Below are 10,668 nucleotides of genomic sequence, written 5' to 3'. Positions count from 1 at the left end.
CGGCGTCCCCGCCATGGGGAGCGGAAACCTGAGCTGGCGCCGGGTATAAATAGCTGCTTTGCTGGAGCTGGGCGTGGAGCCAGGGCCTGAGGGCAGCCCCCCACTCAGCCGTGTGGAGCCAGATGGGCTGGAGGGCAGGGGAGGGCTGGCAGTGCCTCGCGAGGGCCTGCCTGGAGGAGGAGGGTGCTCCTGGCATTTTTGGAGCATGCGAGCCCAGTGCTGGTGCTCCCCGGAGCCCCCCTCTCAGGGCACCCCAGTCTGAGCCGCTCTGGTCCCTGTGCTGTGCCTGCCCTGCGCCCTCTGAAGTCCCCGGCTCTCCAAGGCAGGAGGGCTCAGCTGGGAGCAGAAGGGATCAGTTATGGGTGAACCTGGGCTCAGCTCTCCTTATGGAGCCATTGAGTTTGGACAGGACCCAGAGCTGTGTCTCCTTTAGCAAGGGATGTAGAGCGGGTTCTGGTATCAGTATGGTCATCTGACATCCCGCTTGCTCTAAGGACTCTTGGCGTAATCACTACCTGAGGTGTGTTTGCTAGATCGTTTCACCTATGCAGGGGAATAGTAGCTGGCTGGTCTTGTAAAAAAGCTTTTGCAAAGAGCTGCTGAGACCAAACTGCATCCTGTTGGGAAGAAATTGTTCAGCAAACACCCAGCAGACCTCATCCTTGATCTGTAAGATCTGCTCATGGGCTCCGTTAGCACCATAGTCCCTGGCAGAAGCATCTGGGGTTTGACCACGATCTTCTCAAGGGTCTTTACAGACGAGGACCTGGACCCTGAAGCTACTGCCAGGGATGAATTTGCTGATGCTCCCAACAAACACGCTGCAATCCACATTAGGTGCCAAAAACATCTTTATTAGCAAAGTGTACACTAAAACTCCGGAGAAAGAGATGCTCACAGTTTTACTACTCTCAAAGGGAGCTCAATATATTACTTGAGCAGGCGGCCTAGGACTGTTACAGCGTCTAACCGAACGGCAAGGTGGCAGTGCTAAGTGGGCTTCTCCTATAAGGGATGCTGCAGGAGTCTGCTGGGAAAGGTCTAGGGAAGAGGAAGCATCTATCAAACTTTTATCAAAAGAGAAAAGCTAGGAGGAAAGGCTGGACATGAGATGTGTGGGGCGTTTCGGCTTTCTGGGATTGTGCTTTTGAGTTTTGTGCTTTATGCCCAGGCCAGTGAACAGTTGGATTCATCTGGGGAGTTGTGGGATACGCATGTTGGGGTTTGCAAAGTGCAACCAGCCTTGCTGGAGAAGTCAGTGCCCTAGGACTCGTGCTGAAGCGTGCTGGAGTGGTGGGGGTTGTCGGCCCTTAGTTTCTCAGTGGCAGTCAGGTAGGACAGGAATGGCTTCTGTCCTCTGTCCTTGTCCTGGGCTTCACCCCTGTAGCTCCCCCCAGTACTGCACTGTGCAGTTCTCCTCCTCCTCTGGTGACTACCCTTTCTGTAAAGCCAGTGCCTTCAGGCTCTGCTGGGCTAAGCCCAGCGCCAACACAATGGTCCCTGCTCCAAAGAGCTGACAGCAAAGTGGCCTCGCAGCTAAGCTCTGTGGATTTGCCCTCCTCCGGTTGCTGTGGCTCATTTGGCTTGCACTATTCTTGGGAGGAAGCCTTGGCAAGGAAGAGGAGGTGGGTGCTGTTTGGCTTACCCAGCTTGTTGATGGCCACAGGAAAGAACTGTTCTGGGTTCGCTATAATGTGCAAATGAAATCTACTCTATGGGATCCACTGGAAAATGTTGATCTTGGAAGCCAGCCACTCTATGCTTCCTTTCACGGTGGCAGAAGACAGCTACAAATTATACCCCTGAGCCAAAGGCATTGTCCTCCATCTTACCCTGGCAGTCAACGTCAACATCAACTGAATGAGTTCGCAGTTGAGGTTCCTCTTGACTCGCTTTGCAGCCGCCACAGCTCTAACTTCCAGGAAGCACAGGGTCGGAGAGGTGTCTCTGAATGTCCTGGTGCTCTGAAGATGCCTCCAAGTGCTCAGGAAGGGAAGGGAAGCGAGAGCCCCGGCAGAGTCCCTGGGTATTTGGTGCCCTTTGGTGAGGAGGCTCTGGGTGCGGGAGAATTGGGGAATGGTGCTCCTGCTCGGAGTAGATCGTCATGGTTTCGTCAGATGCCACAGTCAGGTGTATTCCGCTTGACAAGGACTCCCTGGATTTCAAGTGGAACTTATCTACCTCTGTGTAGCTCGGGCTCTGGGGGGAAAGGAGGAATCAAGTCGGTTATGGCAAAAGCAAAACGATGTAGCCCCAGTCTCTCCTCACCCCATGAGGCTCCAAACCCCAAAATATCTTTTTTCCCTGAGGGGACCTCAGAGCAGAGGAACCCACTCCCCTCCCCATTGACTGGGCAGCCTGCTCATGCTGGAGATGCCCCTGAAACCAGCAGTGCATTGTGCAGAAGCATCTCCAGGTAGATGTGCTGCTTTTTCAAGACCCCTGGGCTTTGCTTGGGCCCTTGAGCCTGGCTGCGCTTTGTGTATAGGAAGGCTGGAGAGAAACACTGGCACTGCGTGGACCTGTCTACTGGAGGTGGAAGAAGGCTCCGCTGGTGCTGAGCTAGGAGTGGTGGCCTTACCTGCCCTGGGGCTGTCCGCTCCTCTTCCTCTAGGGGTGCGCAGGGGGTGAGCGGCTCCAGGCTCCGCGGGACTATGCCGTACATGGCCAGGTTGTGGGAGGACGGCGAGATGGGGCTGTACGCTGGTGGCACTTGGGACAGCTGGCGCTGCAGGAGCTGGAGGATTATATTAATGTCTGACGACATCCTGGACTCCAGCCTGGGGACAGAGCAACCCGGCGTTAAGACAGTGCATCTCACTGGTGCAGCACCGAACAGACAGATTTGGCTGCTCCACACCCCGAGGAGGTAAGTGGCATTTGGATGATGTGGGTAAAACCCCTGTGCAGGAGAGCAAGACCTGAGAGGCAGCAGCGTGGGTGCTGCCCGGGGCCTTTAAACCTGCATCTCTGGTGTGGGTGGTGCTTCCTTCTCATCCGGAAATGTGTCCCTTTTCTTGTTTAGAGGGCAATGATCTGCACAGGCCTCGTTTGCTCAAGCAAGAGGAGATTTGCAGCTCTTTGCAACAGGAAGAGGAGCCCTGCAAAGGGCTCAGGTCATGAGCCTCTGGGTGGTTTCATGTCTGTGATTGCATCAAGACTGGAGGCAGCAGCAAAGCAGCTGTGCCCAGAGGTGGTGGGACAGCAATGGATAAGGTGCTAGGCCACAGTCAGGCCAAGACTTGCAGTTCAAGCAGCTGCTATATTTGCAAAGCGCTCTTACCACTTCCCCAAGGAGTGCAATCTCCCAGAGGGTCAGGAGGTGGCATATGCTGCAAACAGAGCCTGATGCAGCCACCCCTGGGGAGCAGGACAGGGTGATGGCCCAGAGACCCCCTAGGTGCCCTTCAACCCCACACCTGGGACCTGCCCCACCTGGTGAGCTGGGCCTGCAGGAGCTCCAGCCTGGACTCAATCTGTCCCGGTCTGTAGTCGTCAGACAAGGGGATGTCCCGGGATCTGTGCACCAAGGAGATGTGTTGCAGGGGCTCCAGGTTATGGTTCGGCTCTCGGTCTTCCCAGAAGCTGAACATGTTGGGGACGTCCAGGGGGGTGGCTGGAAGGGGAGGAGAGATCTCAGCACTTCTGTCTCTAGCATCCCCTGGCCCTGCTGGCATGGGTGCGCTGTCTGCAGCCCTGCTCCAGATGCCATCACCTGACATGCTTGTAGGGATCCATCACCCTGGCACCTATGGTGGTCATGGAGCTCCATCACCCTGGCACCCAGAGGTAGTCCCAACAGGGTCTCTGGGTGCTATGAGAAACCCCAGGGCATGGGAGGGATGGAGCAGGCACTGCCAAGGAGTAAAAAGCAGTAAGGACCTTTGGCCACAAGCGGGGCTCTCAGATCTGAACAAGTTGCCTGTCTCTGCCCTGGGACGTGGCCAGAAGGCCCAAGCATCCCTTGCCACCCTCCTTTAGGCTTTGGCTGCAGCCGCAGGTACCTGCGTAGGACTGGCTGCCCTCTGCTGCCTGCTTGCTGGCCTCCGTGCCGCCGGCGCTGGTGGTGATGAGGCTGAGCGTGGGCAGAGCAAAGTCGTCCTTTTTGGGTACAGGGAAGGGCTCGGCTTTTGTGGGGCTGCCCGGCTTGGCCTCCTCGTCGCTGGTCTGGGAGCAGGGGGTGGTGCTGCTGCCTAGGTCGTCCCACTGGTCCTTACTCAGGGGGTCCTGCGGGTTGGTGAGCTCTGAGTAGGTGTGATACTGCTCTGCATCAGAGGTGCCCATGTCTGGGTCTGTGGGGCAGCACAACAGGTTAATTTGGGGAGTGCCAGGATTGGCAAAATCAGCCCCCATCCCCGCTAGGGTGCCTGTAGAGCTGGGGCATCCTAGGGAAAGGGAGGGTGGGTGCTACCAGGGTGGGGACATACAGCCTGGTTTGCAGGGACGGGGGCCCTGGCAGCCACCTCCACTTCGGGCTATCTGCCAGAGCCAGGACAGTAAATGTATGGTGATCCTGCTTCCTGGCTCTGCAAGCCAGGCTCTGCCAATGCTGCTGGCTGCAGGGCCTGCCTGGGGCTGAGCTGGGCATGAGAGCCCCCCGGCATGGGAAGGCCGGGGTGGTAGTGAGGAGGCGAGGGAGGCAGGGGTGTACTCACCAGGCTTGTTAGGCTGGCCAAGGGAGCGCTTGCATCGGCGTGTCCTCTGGTAGGTGCAGTCGTACTCCTCGCTGAGCGGTGAGCGGGGAACGCTGTCTGCCTGAGGGATGAGAGGGGCTGGTCACAGGGGTATGGGTACCCCAACCCGTCCAGACCCTGGGCCAGCATCCTCTGAGGGCTAGTCCGTGTCCACCTCTGGCTCTGCATTGCTGCCCTGTCCCACACAGCCACTCCTGGACCAGTGACATGGTTCAAAGGACACTAGAGTCTGGCCTGGGTGTTCAGAGAGTGATTAGCCTTATTACTTGAGGGGTGTCAGGTGATGGGGAGGGAAGGAGCACCCTGGGGTAAGACAGGACGTTGTGGGGTGGGACAGGACATAGAGAGAATTTTACTTTCTTTCTCCCTCACCAGCAAGTGTCTCTGCAAAAAATATCAGGAAAGGACAAAGTCCAGTGGCAAAGTTTAAGAGTCCAACAGCGATGGCAAAAATGCTCCAAGTCATTCACTGATCCCAAACCTGATTATTTAAAAAAGAATTTTCTGAGCAAGCTGGTATCCAAGCTGATGAAGCTTGAGAATACTTCTCACTTCAGCAGCCTGACGACATGTGTGTGACCCTCCAGGAAACTGGATTTAAGCATGTGTTACAAGTTAAGGGCAGTTTCTTGGATGAGAACCAAAGTGAAGACATGTCTATGAAATGTCATCTTTTCTTGTGAATGTAGAACAGCGGGAGGCAAAATGCAAAGGCATAATGCTGCGACATTAGTGACACAGCCCATCTGTGTTGTGGAGATACACTCAGGTCTCTGCACAACTAGTTTTGTATCCTAAGAGCATGGCACTGTTGTGACAGGTTGAGGCACTGCCACAGTGACAGCCACGAGCTGCCACCATGTCCCAACAGACAGCAAGTGCTGTCACATCCTGTGGTGCTGTAGCACCGTGTCAGCCCGACATGTGACACAGCAGGACAAGGCTGGCCTGTGCTGTCGTGTTGGCACATGATGACGTTGTATCGTCTGCCACCACAAATGCTGCTGAGCTGTAACGAGACAGCGTTACACTCTGGCTCCACACTGCAATGGTGTATCGCAGCGATGCTTCCCATGCCCTGTCCCCCTACAACACAGTTCTGCCATGATATGGAAAAACACGTTACTCGAATCACTTTGCAACTCAGAAATGCTTGCCCAGCCCAGGCTGAGCTGTCCTGGAGATGCAGTACAGGTGCTGCAGAGCAGGGTACTACCTATGTGGCCTGTTGGGCCAACTTTCCCGAAGATCCCGGGAACCTGCAGGCTGCATGTGCCTGCTGGGCCCTGGGGGAAACTGTAACCCCCTGCAGAGAACCTTTGGAAACATGGCTGCTGGCCAGTCCAGACTGGAGCACAGGTTGATGTCCTCACTTCAGCCCTCCCACTTGCCCGTTTCAAGGCATTGGCCATGTCCCTCTCCAGGACAACCCTGGCACTCACATCTCGCAGGTTGAAGGTGATCTCTAAGTTGCTCCAGAAGTTGTCAGAGAAGGCCGGGTACATATCCAAGACCTCCAGCAGGTCCTCCCGCTGGATCTTGTGCAAGTCGCAGTAAGTCAGGGCCCTTACGTCAGCGTTGGACTTCCCCGGACGAGCGTAGAGGCTGATGGGCTCCCCAAAGATGTCGTTCTTCCCTGTGCCAAGGAGACAGCTCATTAGGGGAGGTTGGCAGCCACCCGGGCTCTGGATGTGCTAGACCAGTGGGCCTCAGGGTTCATGGACAAGGGGCTGCCCAGCAACCTGATCCTGACTGTGGACCCTGACGGTTACACCCTGAAAGTCATTGCTGACGGGGAAAGTGAGCAAGGTGAGCGGGTCATCAGTGAGGGCTGGGGATCACTGAGCCATGCCCTGCTCTCCTCCCTCCTTTGTGGCCTTTCCTTAAAAATGCATTTTTATTGCATCCTCCATCCCCTGTCTGCTGGTGACGGTAACCAACCCAGTGTTGAGAAATAGCCCTCCCTTCTCCAGGACGTCCCCAACCCTCCTCCCTAGGATCATCTCTTCCAGCCCCTCACTCATTGCCATTGCCCTTCACCCTTCACCCATCACCCCTTGCCCTCCCAGAAGGAAGGACTTTTCCACCTAAGATGGCCACCACAATGTCTTCCCTGAGGATCTCAATGGAGCCCCGGGAGATGAAGTAGAGGGTGGTAAGGACATCGCCGTAGTGCACCAGGGTGTCTCCTGGCGGCGCATGGGTCGTCTTGAACTTCATGGCCAGGGCACGGAGGCAGCCTTTGCTGGCACCCCGGAAAGCCTTGCAGTTCTGGAGCAGTGTGCGGTTGAGGTGGAGGCAGATGTCTGCCTGCAGGCAGTCGGGGAAGCCCTTCAGCACCTGTGGAGAGCAAGGGAGAGACACAGTCATACCGCACCCCTCGGGAAGGACCGCCGTGACCCTCTCCACCCCACAGCACGCAGGCTGGACAATATGCAGTGCAGCAGGTTGGCGCTGAACGGTGCTTGCCAAGCCTAGAAAGCCAAATCCCAAAGTTGCAGGGACCTTCTGATCTTTATGTGGTGGACATCTGTCTGTCTGTCCCAGGCTTGTACTGCACATGGTGCTGGAGATGAGAGCATTCCCGAGCAATAAATAAAAAAACCCAGATCAATCTGTTTATACAAACTGGTGGCATGTTGCCCTTTCACCTTTCTGCCCACTAATCTTGGCTGAATGAGAGCACAAACTGGTATCGAGGTGCTGTTCTAATTAAACATTCTGACTGAATGCCAAGAAGCAGCACAGACCAGTTGTGTGCTGCAAAAGTTAAACATACTGATGGCAAATACCTGTTGTTTAACAAAAGCTCTTGAAAGCAAATCTGGAGGTGAAATCAAGGTAAAATTAGCAACAAAGAAAAAAGCTGCTGACACGGAGGGGCTGGAGTGCAGGTTGCTGGGGTGAAAGGGGCCTTTTTTCCGTGTGTGCAAGGATGGTGACTCCCAGGAGCCAGCGCACGGGCAGAGCTCGCTGTGGCCCTGTCCATGCGCAGCCAGGGAGGTCAGAGCCAGTGGCCTCGATGCACGAAGCAGGCTCTGGGGTGACTTTCTGCACCCTTGGGTGGAGAGGAGGAGGCCAGCAGGTGATGAGAAGCTCTTCCCTTCCTGTACTGGATTTGACCACAGGGAATCCTCCCAGACTGTGGGAATCCACCTGGATTTTGGTTTTTTTTGGAGAGCAAGAGGTGTACGCCCCCTAGGGCACTTGCTTTCCTCTCTGCTCACTTCCTAAAGCTCTCCCAGCAGCAAAAGCCCAGATGCTGCCCCTTACATCAGTTGTTTAATGAGGCAGCAGCAGCCAAATTCAGCCTGAATTCATCTAAACCAACTGGGCTCCCAATAGCGCTCAGGGACAGAGGGAGCGTAGGTTGGAAATGAAGGGGCTAATGGCTTGGCCAGGGCTGAGGGATAGGGAGCACTGGGCCACTGCGGGCCACTCAGCTGAGGGCGCTGAGATGTCCCCTCTCTCTCCTTGCCTTGTCCCTTCTTGTTCCTCTCTGCCTTGTGGCCAGCTGAGCCAGCCATGTGGGCCCTGGTGAGCTCTCCTGCCCTCCTGCCTCTTGGCCATCGTGGCCACCCAGGTCCTGGGGCGGAACCTGCTCCTAACCCCCATGGGACTGCGGCGCTGTTGGCATAGGCCTGCTGCGTGCTGCTGAGGCTCCCCTTCCTTGCAGGGCTCTGAGACATGGGGTCTTTCCAGCTTGGCTCTGCCATTGATCCCTCCCTTTCCTAACAAACAGCAGCTCTCCAGGCTCTAATTGAAATGGATCGAGGTTTATTTAAATGCCCTCCTTTCCCTGCCACTGAGAGCATGATGCACTTTGCTTAGCAACCGACCGCATGGAAGGGAGTTGGATCAATAAAGGTTCCGCGGCTCTGCCGACACCAACACACACCGGCCCAAGAGCCCGTGGCGGCGACAAAGGCTCTGAGCTCCTCCCCAGCACACCAGCAGCAACGTGGGCTAAAGCTTCTCTCCAGCCGAGAAATGCCTTCCCTGTCCCAGCAGATGCCATGCTGGCGTCCCACTGTCAGGCAAGGATTGCTCGATGGTGGGGCAGACAGGCAGAGAGATCGATAGCCAGAGTGTGGGGAAGCTGACAGAGAGAGGATGGATGGATCGATCGATTAGTGTGGAGGGATGGACAGGCAGAGGGGAGAAGGAGAAAGAGGTATGTAGCGGGCATACAGACTAACGGACCTTTGGGGGTCATTCAGACATGTTTTCTTTAGACATGTATTCAGCCACCTAAGACTTCTCATGACTCCTTTCCACCCTAGTAGAAAGGGAAGTGGAGCTGGACCCCAAGTCATTCAGGACAAAGTGCCCCCAGGAGCACAGAGCCTTCCCGCCTTCCACTCACTGCGTTCATGTCGATGCCATTAGTGTAGGACCAGGCATGCTGGAAATACTCCTCCAGGCGCTGGCGCAGGGGGTTGGGGATCTGGTGGAAGCGGATGAACTCCTTGACCCGCAGCATCTGAGTATGGTAGCGGGCTGTGCCGGAGTAGAGGCGCTGGATGATGGCGGAGACATTTCCAAAGATGCTGGCATACATCAGAGCTGTAATGAGAGTGCAGGACTCAGCAGGCTGCTCGACCTTCAGCAATCCCAAACTATCACGGACCCGGAAGCCAGCGGGTTTCTGAAACCCATATTTCTATCTATCTCTCCATCTTTTTGTCTGTGCAGAGAAGGCAGGGGTGGAGGGAAAACCTCTGCTAAAACCACACGTGTTGCAGCCCTGCATGGTCTTTCCCCGTTACCAGCCTGCTTCAGCCCTCCAAACCCCCAGGGCTTCCAAGGCAGTGGGTGGTGGGGCATGGCCCAGCACTCACAGCCAATGAGCATGACGCAGATGGAGAAGATCTTCTCAGAGTTGGTATTAGGTGAGACGTTGCCGAAACCCACACTGGTGAGGCTGCTGAAGGTGAAGTAGAGGGCAGTGACGTATTTGTCCTTGATGGATGGACCAGAGGAGAGATCACTGTCATTGTAGCGTTTGCCGATCTGGTCACCCAGGTTGTCCAGCCAGCCGATCTTGTGCTCCATGTAGGGCCGCTCTACGTTGCCGATGGCGTACCAGATGCAGGCCAGCCAGTGGGCGATGAGGGCAAAGGTGCACATGAGCAGGAACAGCACAGCTGCTCCGTACTCGGAGTAGCGATCCAGTTTGCGGGCCACACGGACCAGGCGCAGCAGCCGGGCTGTCTTCAGCAGGCCAATGAGGGTGGTGGTCTGCAGAAGAGATGCAAGAAACCTGAGAGATGAGCAGGGGGGCCAAGGGGGATAAGTCTGGCCAAAGACATGTCTCCAGCCTGGCCAAGCTCCCTTTGAAGGATGAAGATACACTTGTAGAGCATCAATCACCTTATCCTGGAGGTGACACCTAAAACAGGTTAGATGAATCATGCCAGAAAAATGAGTTTTCCTCCACTGACTGTACAGGGAACCCGGGGTGATGAGCCCTGGGATTACAGACGAACAATCAACAGGAGCCAAGGTAAACCCAGTCCCCTTTCCTGATGGGTCCTCACGTTGCCAACCATTGCTCCCAAAACAGCTACCCATTGCCCTATCCTGCTGGTCCTGAGCCGAGGGAGGGGCTCTGGGTAGCAGCAGTAACCACAGAGCCATCCAGGAAGGTTTTGCCAACATTTTGAGCCTGGCTGGAAAAAGAGCCCCAAAATCAGCCTCCCTGGTATGTGGGGCCAGTCCCTAAACTGAGCTCCCAGCCTGCAGTACTGGGTCAATCCTCTGTCTTTCTCCCCCTAGAGGGGAGAAGGTACAGTTGGACTATATCTTAACACCTGCAGTAGGATCAATATGGACACTAGGCTGTCTAACCCTTCGGACAGGGTCCCAGCTGCTTAATAAACAGCAGTAAAAACACTCCCTCCCTCACAGATCTAGCCATCCACCAGTTACATCAGGCCACACATACCCCACTCTATATCTCCCATCTCTCTCT

General features: G+C 55.7%; 1 protein-coding gene across 2 annotated transcripts in view; it reads right to left on the bottom strand.

The window, feature by feature from the left end:
• Nucleotides 1-835: 835 nt before the first annotated feature.
• Nucleotides 836-10,668, bottom strand: part of KCNH6 (potassium voltage-gated channel subfamily H member 6) — a 39,630-nt gene continuing 29,797 nt past the window's right edge. For both annotated transcript variants that reach the window (XM_068919265.1, XM_068919264.1), the window contains 9 exons: nucleotides 9,536-9,935; nucleotides 9,061-9,260; nucleotides 6,782-7,034; nucleotides 6,137-6,330; nucleotides 4,656-4,755; nucleotides 4,005-4,292; nucleotides 3,436-3,616; nucleotides 2,582-2,780; nucleotides 836-2,199 (listed from right to left, as the gene is read on the bottom strand). In XM_068919265.1, coding sequence (XP_068775366.1) covers nucleotides 1,912-2,199; nucleotides 2,582-2,780; nucleotides 3,436-3,616; nucleotides 4,005-4,292; nucleotides 4,656-4,755; nucleotides 6,137-6,330; nucleotides 6,782-7,034; nucleotides 9,061-9,260; nucleotides 9,536-9,935 — 2,103 coding nt within the window. In that variant the 3' untranslated portion in view covers nucleotides 836-1,911. The remainder of the gene's footprint in view (nucleotides 2,200-2,581; nucleotides 2,781-3,435; nucleotides 3,617-4,004; nucleotides 4,293-4,655; nucleotides 4,756-6,136; nucleotides 6,331-6,781; nucleotides 7,035-9,060; nucleotides 9,261-9,535; nucleotides 9,936-10,668) is intronic.

Source organism: Struthio camelus, chromosome 25 (assembly GCF_040807025.1).
Source record: "Struthio camelus isolate bStrCam1 chromosome 25, bStrCam1.hap1, whole genome shotgun sequence".
NCBI classification, from domain to species: Eukaryota; Metazoa; Chordata; class Aves; order Struthioniformes; family Struthionidae; genus Struthio; species Struthio camelus.
Note: the sequence above shows the minus strand (reverse complement) of the source record. Positions and strands in the feature narration are given on the sequence as shown.